General features: G+C 49.2%; 2 protein-coding genes across 3 annotated transcripts; both read left to right on the top strand.

Annotated features, from left to right (window-relative positions):
* The first annotated feature begins 1,336 nt into the window (after positions 1-1,336).
* On the top strand, positions 1,337-3,726 carry LOC4345832 (patatin-like protein 2). 2 transcript variants are annotated; one of them, XM_066303297.1, is made up of 5 exons: positions 1,337-1,432; positions 1,538-1,966; positions 2,078-2,255; positions 2,345-2,506; positions 2,953-3,726. In XM_066303297.1, exons 2-5 carry the CDS (start codon positions 1,557-1,559, stop codon positions 3,496-3,498), a joined length of 1,296 nt encoding a protein of 431 aa, XP_066159394.1. In that variant the 5' UTR covers positions 1,337-1,432; positions 1,538-1,556; the 3' UTR covers positions 3,499-3,726. The 2 variants fall into 2 exon arrangements, with proteins under 2 accessions (XP_066159394.1, XP_025883187.1); XM_026027402.2 differs by having other exon boundaries at positions 2,054-2,255.
* Positions 3,727-12,148: 8,422 nt separating this feature from the next.
* On the top strand, positions 12,149-14,861 carry LOC4345831 (patatin-like protein 2). The gene is made up of 3 exons (XM_015793475.3): positions 12,149-12,855; positions 12,951-13,112; positions 14,030-14,861. Exons 1-3 carry the CDS (start codon positions 12,274-12,276, stop codon positions 14,576-14,578), a joined length of 1,293 nt encoding a protein of 430 aa, XP_015648961.1. The 5' UTR covers positions 12,149-12,273; the 3' UTR covers positions 14,579-14,861.
* Positions 14,862-15,306: the final 445 nt, after the last annotated feature.

The raw sequence follows: 15,306 nt of genomic DNA, 5'->3' as shown, positions 1-15,306 counted from the left end.
TGTGATATATGTAGTTAATTTTTAAATTTTTTGTAGCATTTAAATTACATGCAAGATATTACTGTAGACCCGATTTTCTTAGAAATCAAAACATAATTGGACATTCTTCTTCCGACATGTAGAAATATCGTCAAGACACTCTGGGTGTGTTTAGTTCTTTGGTGTAAAGTTTTTGAAGTATACGGACACACATTTGAAGTATTAAACGTAGACTAATAACAAAACAAATTACAGATTCCGCCTGTAAACTGCGAGACGAATTTATTAAGCCTAATTAATCCGTTATTAACAAATGTTTACTGTAGCATCACATTATCAAATCATGGCGTAATTAGGCTCGAAAGATTCGTCTCGTAATTTACATGCAATCTGTATAATTTTTTTTCCATATTTAATATGACGTTTTTGGCCAAAATTTTTTTGGGATCTAAACAAGACGGCCTCAGGGTACTTTGCGCTATCTCTGGAACAAAAATCAATGGTCAAAGGGGCAAAATAGCATGCATTTCCACAAAAATTCATCATTCTCCTCCACAAAATTGAAATGTGAGGGACACAAAATCAGGACTTGCTTTTTTTCTTTCACGGAATATGCAAAAGGAAAATCCATGACTTGCTGTCTGTCAACCACATGCTCATGACTGATCTAGTCCATGTTCATGAAACAAACCATACTAGCATGGAAAAGGTTGTTGACAGACAACAAGTACTTTAATTCTTCCTATTTCTTCTAACCTAGCTTATTATCTCTCTCTCTCTCTTGCGGACATTGCAAGTTTTTTGTGACACACATCATACATATAAAAGATACATATAAAAGGGGGCGTATATTTTCACGTACACCTCGAGAGATTAATTAATATTGCAACCAACATATTGTTCTACAGTTATGCGCCTATATAACTATAATTAATTTAATATTGTACTGGCGGCTAAAGCTACGTACCTAACCAAGGAAACAACAGTTGACAGGTCTGCATTAATTCGCACATGCACGGCATGCACAATCACCTATACGTACAGATGTTCACGTATGTGTCCGGCTAACGCAAGCCAAGGCAGCAGCAATGGGCAACATATGCATGAAGGCCAGAAAACAAATTAAAAAACCCTGTAGGCGCCAAGTGTAGCAGCTGACCGTGTGCTTAGTTAGCTTGCCGGTTTGATCGCTTCCAACTTGTGAAAATTTTCTTCGATCACCCGTTCCATTCCTAGGAGCAGAAATGGTGGTGCAACTGACGCATGCAAACGACAAATTTTATAGTGATCGCTTCAACTGCAACTGTATAAGCTACGTACAAATTAAAAGCCGTGTACGTTCTTTCTTTAATCCTCCACTATAAATACGTGGCCCGAGCGCGTCACAAAGCTATCAATCAGATCGAGCAAGACGAACAGACCAGACGAGAGATTGCCTTTTTAGCAGGAAAAGGTGAACGATCGATCGATCTCTCTCGCAGTCGTCTTTGTTAATTTAGCAGAGGACTTGGTAGCATAATTAGCTAGCTAACCGTTGCATTATATTGCATATAATTAGCTAGCTAGAGCTGGAATCAATGGCGCCAACCACGAACCAGAGCAGCGGGTCGGCGCCACTGACCGTGAACCCGGTGGTGCAGCGCGCCGTCGTCGGCGCGCAGCTGCCGACGACGTCGCCGTGCCGCACGCCCAAGTCGCCGCCGCCGTCGTACGGGAGCATCGTCACCGTGCTGAGCATCGACGGCGGCGGCGTCCGCGGCATCATCCCGGGCACCATCCTCGCCAGCCTCGAGGAGAAGCTGCAGAAGCTAGACGGCGCCGACGCGAGGATCGCCGACTACTTCGACGTAATCGCCGGGACGAGCACCGGCGGGCTGGTGACCGCCATGCTCACCGCGCCCAACGACCAGGGCCGCCCGCTCTTCGCCGCCAAGGACATCAACGACTTCTACCTCAAGCACTGCCCCAAGATCTTCCCTCCCAGAAGGTGCAGATTGGATTATATAAAAAATTAATCAATTAATACCAGCTTAATTAATTCGTGCATGCATTCCTATGATCTTAACCTGCATAGATCAACATCTTGCTGTGGATGCAGCATTCCAATTGTGGGATTGTTCCAGAGCATGGCGGGGCCAAAGTACGACGGCAAGTACCTGCACTCGGTGGTGCAGTCGCTGCTCGGCGATAAGCGAGTTAATGAGACGATCACCAACGTCGTCATCCCCACCTTCGACATCAAGCTCCTCCAGCCCATCACCTTCTCCCGATTCGACGTAATTAAACGTGTCCAATAACTTAAATATTAATTAGTGATATATCAATGTACTGACACATGCGATGCATATATATATATCGCATGCAGGCCCAGATCGATGTGTCCAAGAACGCTCTCCTGTCGGACGTGTGCATCAGCACCTCGGCGGCGCCGACGTACCTCCCCGGCCACCGCTTCCAGACCAAGGACAAGGACGGCAAGCCCCGGGAATTCAACCTCGTCGACGGCGGCGTCGCCGCGAACAACCCGGTAACTAATTAAGGCACCATGCATGGCTGTGTTGTACAACTCTGACATATGAGAAATTTTACGGGTTTTTTGAGAAAGGCAAAATTTCTAGTGTAAATTTGGTACCGGAGATATCGAAAATTACTAAACTTTACAATAGAAAACATGCCCATACCTATTTAGGGCGTATTTGGGGAGCTTTTAGCAGCTGCATGCAGCTTCTCCTAGAATCTCCAGTTGCCAAAAGCTCCCCTAAACAGGCCAGCTTTTTACCCAGATTCTGTACTTGTATAATCTGGAAAATGAACTAGAAGTCAGAAGCCGGATTTCCTAGCTTCTCAGATTCTCACCAGCTAGTTTTTCAGCAGCTGCTTCTCAGAATCTTAAACTCCCCAAATAGGTGCTTAATGGCGGTAATATATATATAGCTGTCTACATGTCTGACATGTATGAATTGGCACTTGCAGACGCTGTTGGCGATGACACACGTAAGCAAGCAGATCCTGCTGGGTAAACAGGACGACTTCTTCCCGATCAAGCCGGCGGACTACGGCAAGTTCATGATCCTGTCGCTGGGCACCGGCACGGCCAAGATCGAGGAGAAGTACGACGCCGTTCAGTCCGGCAAGTGGGGGATGATCAACTGGGTCTACCACGACGGCTCGTCGCCGCTGATCGACAGCTTCAGCCAGGCCAGCGCCGACCTCGTCGACATCCACGCCTCCGTGCTCTTCCAGGCGCTGCACTGCGAGAAGAGCTACCTCCGCATCCAGGACGACGAGCTCACCGGCGACACGGCGTCCGTCGACGTCTCCACGCCGGAGAACCTGAACCGGCTCGTCGACGTTGGCAAGGCGCTGCTCAAGAAGCGGGCGTGCAAGGTGAACCTCGAGACCGGCAAGAACGAGCCCGACATGAGCAGGGGCACCAACGAGGAGGAGCTGGAGAATTTCGCCAAGATGCTGTCGGAGGAACGCAAGGCCAGGCTCCAGAAGAAGGCCTTCCTTCAGTAAACATGGATGCACGGACATGCATGCATATATGCATGTATCGAATACTATTTGTGTAGCAAATTCCCTCCCTGAACCAACAGCATAATCATTAGTCGTAACCCATGCATGCATTCGAACAGGCTATATTTCTATTACATTTGTACTTTAATTTTGTTGGAAAAGTTATACTATGTAAACTTTGTTTGTCGTATATCTGGAATAAAGTACTACATAATTTAATTTTATTAACAGTTATACAAATTTGAAATTTAACAAATACAAAAATGGATTATATGTATAATAAATGCTAATACTTACCAGATCAGCTTTAGTTTTTCCATATGATTAAATAATTCCAAAACTTAATTTGGAGTTAATACATAGAGAGAAAAGTTGTGCTCTGTTTGGAGTCTCACTATAAACATTTTTCATGATTTAATAATTATGAAATTCTCGGAACTAGTAAGTACTGAATTGGCAAATTGTACCCTTATTATGGAGTCTCAACTTTATTTTATATTTATTTAATATTTACAAAACTCAAAATTAATACTTCATCCATCCTAAAATATAATTGATTTGGGTGAATATAACACATTCTAATACTACGAATATGGATAAAGAGTCTATCCATATTTTGGGACGGAGGGAGTATTACCTCATACCTTCGTCCCAAAATGTTGCTGCAGATGGGATCACTGGTGGAGAAAGCCTTTTTACTTCCGGTTGGTAACCCCCTATAATCCCGGTTTTCCAACCGGGAGTACGAATCCAGGACTAAAGATCGCTATCTTTAGTCCCGGTTCAAATACCCGGGACTAAAAATAGATCTTCACCAATCGGGACTAAAGAGGGTAGCGGCAGTGCAGTGTAGATGATCCTTTTTTTATTGTTTCTTAGAGTTAATCCCTATATTTTCTCCTGAATCTAGTGCCATGTATATCCCCAAATCTCCAATTCAAAGTAACATCCCAAATCTTAAGTTCCTTATACACACAAATCAAATACATCACCAATTCTAAAAAAATACAAGCAAATCAAATACATCACAAATCCTAAAAAATACACCGAAATTAAATACATCACATATTCATCTCAGATCCATCACAAAATTATATATCTCAATCAATCACAAATTATCAAAAAAAAATAAAAGAAAAGGAAGAAGTCGGCTGGCAGACGAGAGGGCACGGCCGCCGCCAGAAGCGTCCCCGCCGGCCACCGCCGCGCGCGGCACCTCCGGCCGCCTGCCCGCCGCCGCCCGCCATGGCCGCCACCGGGCGCGGCCCCGCCGGCCGCCGCCGCGCGTGGCACCTTCAGCCGCCGCCTGGCGCGGCCCCGCCGGCCGCCTGCCGGCCGCCGCCCGCCATGGCCGCCACTGGGCACGGCCCCGCCGGCTGCCACCACCCGCCGCTGCGACCCTGCCGGCCGCCGGCCGGATGGGAAGGGAGGAGGGGGAGGAGGAAGGGGAGGAGGGGGAGGAGGAGAGGATAAGTTTGAGGAAGGTGAGGAAGAGGATAAGTGTGAGGAAGGGGAAGGGATCTGTACGTGTGAGATGTTGTTGCGATTGTGGAGGAGAGGATAAGGAAGAGGGATTATATACTACGTATTAAATTTTAGTCTTAGTTGGTATTACTAACTTGTACTAAAGATCAATATGATCTTTAGTCCCGGTTAGTAATACCAACCGGGACTATAAAGATGATCTTTAGTCCCGGTTGGTGACACCAACCAGGATTAAAGATCCTCGGCCCCCTGACATCCTACTGACAGGGAATGAACCGGGACTAAAAATGATTTTTAGTCCTGGTTGGTGTTACCAATCGGGATTAAAAATCATAAAATAGCTGTGGGTTTTTTTAGTCCCGGTTCTTTTTGGAACCGGAACTATTGTGATTTTGGGTCAATCTAGCAAAGATCGTTTCTCTAGTAGTGGATATCTTAAGTTCTACGAATCTTGACAGAGGCCTATCCAGATTTTTAGTACTGGATAGCAACATTTTGGATGAAGGTAGTAGATGGAATAAATATGGACCACTGTTTTAATATGATAATATTTGGTCCACCTAGTTTGATGGCTAGATAAACTCTCATTACTATTGATGCGAACATTTTCTCAAGTTGTAGTAATTATTGTAGGATGAACAAACATTGCCTCCACCGTTTCCAACACCAATGTTATTAATTGGGACGATGGTGCCAATTTCATTGACGTCATCTCTAGGTTGCACAGTGGTAGAGGGACGGCGCTGTTACGTAGGATTAAGTTTTTTCAGTGATCTTTGTAAAATATGTTTTCAAAAAGGACAAAAATATAACAAATCTTGATTGTTGCGACCAACTGGTCCAAAACTAGTTGGTAGCGGGTGGGCCTTTAAAAGTAGGGTGGCAGCGTTTCACAGGACTTTAGAAAATCATTAAAATAAAACCTGATTGTATGGAAGCCGTGGCGGGCCGAACAAGCAAGTAAAGTGGCAAATAAGTGACGGATGGTGGCTGGTGTGTCTTTAAAACTATAAATTTGAAAACCCAACGATGATGAGATTTAATTTTTTAAATTCTAAAATAATGAGTTGACTATTTAGAAAATATTAGATAATTCGATATAGGTGGTAAGCGTGCAATTCCGCGGGCCACCCCACTAGTTGGGTTTAAATTTAGGTGAAAATGATGTATGAATTTCATGTAATGTGATGTGAAATTTATTAAAACAAATGAGTTTATTTGAGTTTTTCAAATAATTCTATCCCTTTTTTTTCTTACAAATGAACTTTTTTCAGGTTAAGAATTGTGTTTTTCTCAGTGAGTTAGCAAATAAATATAAGAGTAATAATACGTTCATGACATATATAAATTAACTAACGAAATGGGTATAAATTAAAAAGAACATGAAGGAAACACTATTGGAGAACCCCATATCTCTCTCGGTTCACAACCCTCTTTAGTCCCGGGTTGCAAATCGGGAGAGAGAATCCGGGACTAAAGATGACGATCTTTAGTCCCGGTTGGAGTCACCAACCGGGAGAAAAAAAATAAAAGCACCATGTGGCTGACCCTTTCTCTTTCCTTTTTCTTTTATTGTTTTTAGCTACTTGCATATTTATTTTGCACTAAACTCAACAACAAAAATCATACACACAGACAAAATCATCCACAAATTGACATCACAGATTCATCGGCAACTTCATAGAAACATCTAAAAATCATCCACAAATTTACATCACAAATCATCAACAAATTCAAAAAGCATCTAAAAATCACCCGCAAATTTACATCACAAAATCATCCCCAAAATCATCACAAAGTCATCACCTCCGCCGTCCGTTGCCGCCTCCACCACTGTGCCGTCACTGCGCGGGGCCGCCGCCTCCCTCCACCGCCGCGCGGGGCGCCGCCGTCGCCCGCTCCCGCCTCCCTCCCCCACCGCGCGGGGCGCCGCCCCCGCGCCACGCCAGACCACCTCCGCCGCTTCGCTCTGTCTCTGCAAGGAAAGAGGATAAGGAAAGAGTGGATAAGAAGAAAATAAGAGAGGATAAGAGAGAGAGGAGAGGAAGATGGGAAGAAAGACTTTAAGCTAGAGGATTTGAGGATAAATTTTAGGGATTATATACGAGGGGTTGGTATTACCAACCAGGACTAAAGATCTAAATAATCTTTACTCTCGGTTAGAATTACCAACCGGCACTAAAGTGGTAATCTTTACTCCCGGTTGGAATCACCAACCGGGACTAAAGATTCTTAGCCACCTGACAGACCTTTGACATGGACGAACCGGGACTAAAGATCAAAAAAAATTTAACCGGGACTAAAAAATAATTTTTAGTTCCGGTTCCTATTAGAATCGGGACTGTTGTGAAAATCGGTCGACCCAGCAAAGATCATGTCACGCCCCGAACTAGTCCTGACCGGAACTAGCCCGTGACGCTCCAAATTAACCTGTTAATCGATACCAGTCCCAGGAAACAGTGCTGGTATCACAGGGAGACAGAATATCACAGCAACAGAGGTCTCTTTATTATAGAGTAGATGTACAGTCATGTTGGGCTGCGGACAGATCCCGAGCTCACAACTGCATTACAAAAGGAAAGCGGAAGCCAGGACTTGGACCAATCAACACAGGCGCGACTTGGGAACTAGGCCGAAACCCTAAAACTCATCGTAGCCGGCTTGCTCCTGGAAGAACTCCTCATCAGCAGGATCCGCTTCATCTTCTTCAGCAACTGGGGGGGGATTATTTATATAGAGCAAGGGTGAGTACGGGAGTACTCAGCAAGCCATGGGAAGTAAGTGTTTAATGCAGGCTTCAAGGAAAGGCTGGTGTTTTTGCAATTAATTTTATTTGAACTCTTTTCTGAAACAACTAAGTGAGTGCTTCTCAAACGACACGGATGAGACAGTGCGTCTCGTCCGGTCGGAGTATGTGCAATGTATCAGTCTTTAGAATTTAAACAAGGTTGGCACCCGGCCAACAGCTTTTTCAACGGCCACCCGGGCCAACAACTTTTCAAACGGCCACCCGGGCCTAGCTGATCCCATCAGCTGCAGATTTTTCAAACACCGAACCCCTTTTCACACAGCAATTTCACAAGCAGTAGTCAAACCAAACTACGCTAGGAATCACCTCACATCCGCCCATGACCGTGGGCACGGCTGTTCGAACAGTTTGTTAACCTCTGCAGAGGGGGTACACTTTACCCACACGATATTACTAACCCGGATCACCCAGCCCGTGGGGATCAGCCACGTCGGGAGACCTCCAAGCTTTCATGACAAGGCATTTCCAAAGCCGACACAGGTTTACCATATGCCGACGAGAGGGGTCCCAGACCAACAACAGGTTAGGTCCCAGACCATACTGTGCCAGGAAGCCCAGGGGTCCTCCCCGACACCACCCCGGTGAATCCACATGTCTCTCGGCATCAAGGCTCCCCTGATAAGCTAGTTACTCAGCCAGGGGTGTCCCATTCCACCCATGTGGTCGTACTTGTCTTATGTTTGGATGAAATTCCAAGGAATCGGTCCTTAAGTGCGAGAGCGGGAAACCGTACACCCGTTACGTTCCCCGGTCCGCGATTTTGGAAATTCATTTAGTTCGCAAGCACCGACCCAGGTGTCGGGTTTTCCAAGTCTTTTGTAAAACTCCAGTTTTACCCAAGTTGTTACTCAGATTTTAAGTTTGAAGGCGACCGTCGATACTGGCACAGGGTGCACGAATATCGAGGCGCAACTGGATGGTTACAAGGGGACATGGTATAGCAATTAACAATGGAAGGATCAAATGCAACAAGTTAGGTAGGTCTGCCAATCTGCCTTGCAGACAGAACAACAGATTAAGTGCAATCCTATCAATGCATAATATTTTGCAAGCAATATAATTAGATTTCAAATATAGGCTCAAGATGTTCAAAGGTGGCTTGCCTTGCTTGAGATCTGGAGCTTGATCCTCGAAATCCTCGCACTGCGGGTCTTCGGGCTCCGAAACTACACGCAAAACGGGACAACTCAATAAACGGCGAAAATAAAGCCCTATTAATGACCTCTAAGCGTGCCATTAGATAGATCTCGAGATTTGAGAAATTTTGGAATTTGAACGGAGTCAAACGGATTTACGGCTGGAAAGATATTGAATTTCTAAGATTATTGGATTTTTGGTCTAAAGGAAAAGGATTTAATTAAATCCTTTTTTTTTGGAAAAGAAAAGAAAAGAAAAGGGGAGAGGGAGGGAATATAGACTTCCCTCGGGCGGCTAGGGCGCGGCCCGAGAGAAAGGGCGGCTCGGCCGAGCTTAACGGGCCGGCCGGCCCAGGAAGGTGGCCCAGAGCGGCCCAAGACGCGCGCGCGCGGGAGGGAGGAGAGAGAGAGCCGGTGGACCGGGCTCACCATGCGCGGTCCCGGGTGGGACCCGCTTGTCAGCGGCTCAGCTCACCATGCGGAGGGAGTACGCGGCTCATGCGCGCGGGCGGAGGAGGGACGCGGTGCACGCGCGCGGTTCGCGGTGGACGCGGATGCAGCGGGCCCACGCGCAGCCTCACGGCTCGCGGTGGAACGCGCGCACGGGGAGGGACTGACCGGGGTTGGCTCGACCCGGTCTAGGCTGAGCTGGCGCCGACGTGGCGCCTACGTGGCTGCCACGCGGGCCGGCAGGAGGTAGACGACGACCCGGCCGCGAATGGACGGTGGGCGGCGGCGGCGAGCGGCGGAGCGAACCACGGCGATACGGGCAAAAGCTAGCACACCGGGCGGTTGTTCGTGATGAGGGGAGACGAGCCAACGGCTCGGATTCGCCAGAGGGAGTTCGACGGCGGCGAATCGCGGCGGCGACAACCGGTGGGGAGGGAAGAGGGAAACGCCGACGAGGTCACGAGGGACCGATTCCCGGCGGTGAGAGCATCTACGCGGTTTCGGGAACTCGATGCTAGCGTCGGATTGGACGGAGCTACGCCGAGCGAGGCTGGCGACGTGTGGGTGCTACGGAGCTCGAGCGGCGACGGCGGCGAGCACACGGTGAGCGACGGCAACGGTCGGGGCGGCGCCGGCTAACTACGGGGAGTCTACTCGAGCTACTACCGAAAGCTAGGGGGAGGAGATGGAGCGAGGAGGAAGAACGGAGGGAGGCATCACCGAGATGAGGAGGGGCGCTGTGACGAGAGGCCGACGGCGCGGGAGTAATCTCTCCGGCCTCGGGCCGGGGAAGAGGAAGGAGAGGGTGCGGCCGAAGTCCCCTTCCGCGTCCTTGCTCGTGCCGACTCCTTCGACACGCGCAACAACGAACGGTGACGGCGAACAGAGCACAGGGGCGGCAGCTATGGCGAGGAGGCGAAAACGAGGGAGATTGGAGGGGAAGGAGCTGAGGTTTAAAGGGGGCGGCAATGTCGGTTTGGGAACCGACTTAGGGCGGTCAAGGCGCGAGCTGGCGCTCGGCGGTCGCGGCCAAAGCGGCGACAGGGAGGATGACGCCGGCGGGGAAAAAGGGGAAAAAGGAGGGGGAGAAAGGGGCTTGCCCTTTTGCCGATTCGGGAAAAAGGAGGAGGGGAGCGGGGGCGACGCGGCAGAGGGAGGAGGGGCGCTGCCTCCGTCCCTTGGCGGCTTGCGCGCGGAGTGGCGGGGGCCGGGCGGTGACGACGGCAATGACGGCGGGGCGGTTTGGAGCGGCGCGACGACACGAGCGACAGGCGCGGCAGGCGCTGACGACGGCGGCGACCAGGCGGTCGGCCACTCGGCACGCGCGCGCGGCTCGCAACAGGAGGGCGCGGCTCGGCACACGCGCTGGCTGCGGGGCCGAGCGGCTGCAGGCGCGGCAGGGCAGCGGGGCCGGGCAGCGACCACGCGGTGCGGGCGAGGACCACGCGGGCGCACGCGCGAACAACAGCGCGCGGGGGCCGGCTTTGCGAGGGGAGGAGGCGCTTGGCGCGGTGACTCACGCGCACGCGCGCGGACAGAGCGGAGGAGGAGGAGCGCTCGGCGCGGCTCCCGCGCACGCGCGCGCGGCGCGCGGGCGGAGCGGAGCGGAGCTGAGGGAGAGGGGAGAGGGAGCGCGCCGGGAAGGGGAGGGGGCGAGAGAGAGCGAGAGAGAGGGAGAGAGAGCGGGAGCGCGCCGGGGGAGAGGGGAGAGGGGAAGATGGGCCGGGGGAGAGGGGGAGATGGGCCGGGGGAGATCGGCCCATCGACCCCCGGGGGAGGCAAAATAGACTTTTGCGGAGGAATTTGATTTGGAAGGATTTGGATTCGGATTTGAACTCGACGATAGATCGGGGATTGAGATCTTGAGATGGCATGGACACTAGACAACAAGCAAAGAAACAAATTTCGCAATTAGGGTTTTTAAGAGATAATTTTCCCGCTATGCGCCACGACGGAACGGGCGCTACAGATCACTTCTCCAGTAGTGAAATATGACAAAACTCAAGGGCGTGATGGAAATGATAGGAAATTCAAACGCATAAAAATTTGAGCGAAAACTGATGAGAACTAAAGGAATTTTCTCAATGACGAACTTTGAAGATGATGAAGGCGCTATTGCCGTCAAGATTGAACCAAACTAATCGTATGGTCTTTTTCCAACAAAAAAATATTATATATCTTGGTACACGTACGCGGGCGCGCAGCTTCAACAAGAATCTATCATGAACGGGTAAACAGCTGAAACCATATCATCTTCCTACATTATATATCTTCCTATATATTTATTTATTTTTATCCAGAGACCATACAACCATAGTGTACGGCACGCTACTATAGTACACGCTCCTACAGCTGACTGGGGCAACATTGTCTCGCCTGTCCAGTGGACCAACCGGGTCACGGTCTCACGTGCCAAAGATGAAAGACCAGCTAGCTAGACTGCGTCCAAGATGTACTCCGACATACTCCTATAGTAGTATGATATGTCCAACATCGATCATATCTCTCTTTGCCGGTACGCGATCGATCGAACCCGTGCATGCACGGGTAACCTGTGACTGTCTCGTGTCTGGGCTGGTGCGACCAACTGGTTCAAAACTCCATCGCACCACTGACTCGTCCAAAATGCAATCACCTGCACGAACGAACGCACGCGCGATGCTTCCGATGATCGAAGCAGCCAGCAAAGGCGAGACCGCGAGACCTTCTCATGTTGGAAACGATGGCGTCCTCGCGTATAAATTCATCGCCCGTGCACTGCAGCGAACTCACATCGAGATCAACGATAGAGCCAAGCACAAACACGAGCTAGACGACGCTATCAGCGAAGCAGAAACACACACACACACACACAAAATCTCCCGGTGTTTTGTTTAGCACAGTCTAGTGTTTCCCATGGCGCCCGTGCAGACACCGGAGCAGAGCAACGGGTCACTGACGTTGAACCCGGTGGTGCAGCGCGTGCTGAGCCGCGGCAAGTCGCTGCTGTCGCCGTCCACGCCGCGGTCGCCGCCGCCGTCGTACGGGAGCATCGTCACCGTGCTGAGCATCGACGGCGGCGGCGTGCGCGGCATCATCCCGGGCACCATCCTCGCGTTCCTGGAGGAGAAACTGCAGGAGCTGGACGGCCCCGAGGCTCGGCTCGCCAACTACTTCGACGTGATCGCCGGGACGAGCACCGGCGGGCTGGTGACCGCCATGCTCACCGCGCCTAACGACAACGGCGACCCGCTGTTCGCCGCCAGGGACATCAACGACTTCTACCTCGAGCACTGCCCCAGGATCTTCCCTCCCGTCAGCAAGGGGCCTCTCGGTCTGTTCAAGAGCATGACGGGGCCCAAGTACGACGGCCGGCACCTCCACTCCGTCGTGCAGCAGCTGCTCGGCGACAAGCGCGTCGACAGCACCATCACCAACATCGTCGTCCCGACCTTCGACATCAAGCTCCTCCAGCCAACAATCTTCTCGACCTACAACGTATGTCACGAAGATCTCTATGTATATAACTCTGACAAACTTGTTGCAATTGTACATGTCCTAAAATTGTTTCGTGTCTTTGCACGCATGTGCAGGCTCGCAAGGACGTGTCCAAGAACGCGCTTCTGTCGGACGTGTGCATCAGCACGTCGGCGGCGCCGACGTACCTCCCCGGCCACCGCTTCGAGACGACGGACAAGGACGGCAAGCCCCGGGAATTTAACCTCGTCGACGGCGGCTTCGCCGCGAACAATCCGGTGAGTAGCCGTGCTTGTGGAATACACAATCCAGTCGTCCAGACTTGGTGGACTACTACTGAATTTAATTAATACAGTACCTATCAAATTAAGAAAACAGAAATCGTCATACCAAGTTAGCTTTGTGAAACTTGTCAACCTAAACTTCCTTAAATATGGCACAGAAATGACTTGTGTTGCTCTCATGTACACTTTGCGACGTTTGACACTGGACCAACACGTGCAGACGCTGCTGGCGATGACACATCGACACACGTTTAAATTCAAATATAAAATATATCACTCCACAAACATGTAATTTTAAATTCAACTTTTATAAGTTGTAACAAAAATAACAAATATAGTTACGAATGTCCGATAACTATTTTCAGTTTAATTTGTTATTTTTGTTGCAACTTGTAGAAATTAAATTTGGTCTTGCATGTTTGTGGAGTGATATATTTCATATTAATCTATGTTGACAAATTTTTTTTTATTTTTTTATAACTATTTAGATAACATTCAAATAACGAGAGAATGTCCCTCGAGGGATGAAAATCCACATCCCTACTGAATTTAATTACTTGTCAAATTAAGAAAAACAGAAATCGTCGGGTCTATTCACTTTGATGCCATTTTCAACCATACCATTTTTTGAGTAAAGTTGACAAAAAAATATTCACGTTTAGTTTGTTGTCAAATTTGGTAAATACATAAGAAATCCTGCCAAAATTTTGGCAATATTGTCATTTTGCCAAAATTTTAGCATACCAAAATTTGCTAAGGTTTATTTTAGCTACAATCTGAACAGCCCCGTCATATCAAATTAGCTTGTGAAACTTGTCGACCTAAACTTCCTTAAATATGGCACGGAAATGACTTGTGTTGCTCTCATGTACACTGTGCGATGTTTGACACCTGACCAACAACACATGCAGACGCTGCTGGCGATGACACACGTAACCAAGCAGATCCTGCTGGGCTGCCAGGACTTCTTCCCGATCAAGCCGGCGGACTACGGCAAGTTCATGATCCTGTCGCTGGGCACCGGCTCGGCCAAGATCGAGAAGAAGTTCGACGCCGTCGAGAGCGGCCGGTGGGGCGTCCTCGGCTGGCTGTTCAACAAGGGCGCGACGCCGCTGATCGACAGCTTCAGCCAGGCCAGCGCCGACCTCGTCGACATCCACGCATCCGTGCTCTTCCAGGCGCTGCACTGCGAGAAGCGCTACCTCCGCATCCAGGACGACGAGCTCACCGGCGACGCGGCGTCCGTCGACGTCTCCACGCCGGAGAACCTCCAGAGGCTCGTCGGCGTCGGCAAGGCGCTGCTCAAGAAGCAGGCGTGCAAGGTCGACCTCGAGACCGGCAAGAACGAGCCGGACATGAACCGGAAAAGTAACGAGGAGGAGCTGGTGCTTTTCGCCGAGATGCTGTCGCGAGAACGGAAGGCCAGGCTTCAGAAAAAGCAGGGGAGCATGAAGATCTAGTACATATTGGCAAATTGTAGCAGATCTTCGGATCAATACTACAGGTCTACAACTACTATTGGTGTCAAGTGATTGGATGTAAAATTTATCCGTTCATATTGGATGTTTGTTGTATCTTCGTAAATTCATGTACATCTATGTAAGGAAATGATTCTAAACTCTCGAGAAGATATCTATGTGAGTAGTAATGAAAAAAAGCTTTTTACTATCAAAGTCAAGTGAAGGAAAGAGAATACCATGTTCAGATGCCCCAAACGGCATATTTTGGACCATATTTTGCAATTTTCATACAGTTTGACCACATGACGATAGAAGAGAAATAGCAATTGAAAACCGTACAGACACATTGTTGTAGTGGATTTATGAATTATGACCCTTTCGGCCCATATGCAGGTATCTCTACTAAGGAATAAGTTCATTTGAGGTCCCTTAACTTGACAGCGAGTTCGATTTTCGTCCCTAAACCGCAATACCAGATACAACAGGTCCCTCAACTATCAAAACCAGTTCAGACGAGATCCCTCGGTGGTTTAGATGATGGTTTTGGCTGACATGACGCCTCTGTGGATCCTTTTGACTAGGTCTTTGTCCCACGTGGCTCTTACGTGGCAATGCTATCCGGAAATATAATAAAACCTGTGGGGCCCACATGTCAGTCACACACAAAATAACATGTCATCCCTCTTCTCTCTATCCTCTCTCTCTCACCTAGGCGGCACAGGGCGGCC

This window comes from Oryza sativa, chromosome 8 (assembly GCF_034140825.1).
Source record: "Oryza sativa Japonica Group chromosome 8, ASM3414082v1".
Classification (NCBI taxonomy): Eukaryota; Viridiplantae; Streptophyta; class Magnoliopsida; order Poales; family Poaceae; genus Oryza; species Oryza sativa.
Note: the sequence above shows the minus strand (reverse complement) of the source record. Positions and strands in the feature narration are given on the sequence as shown.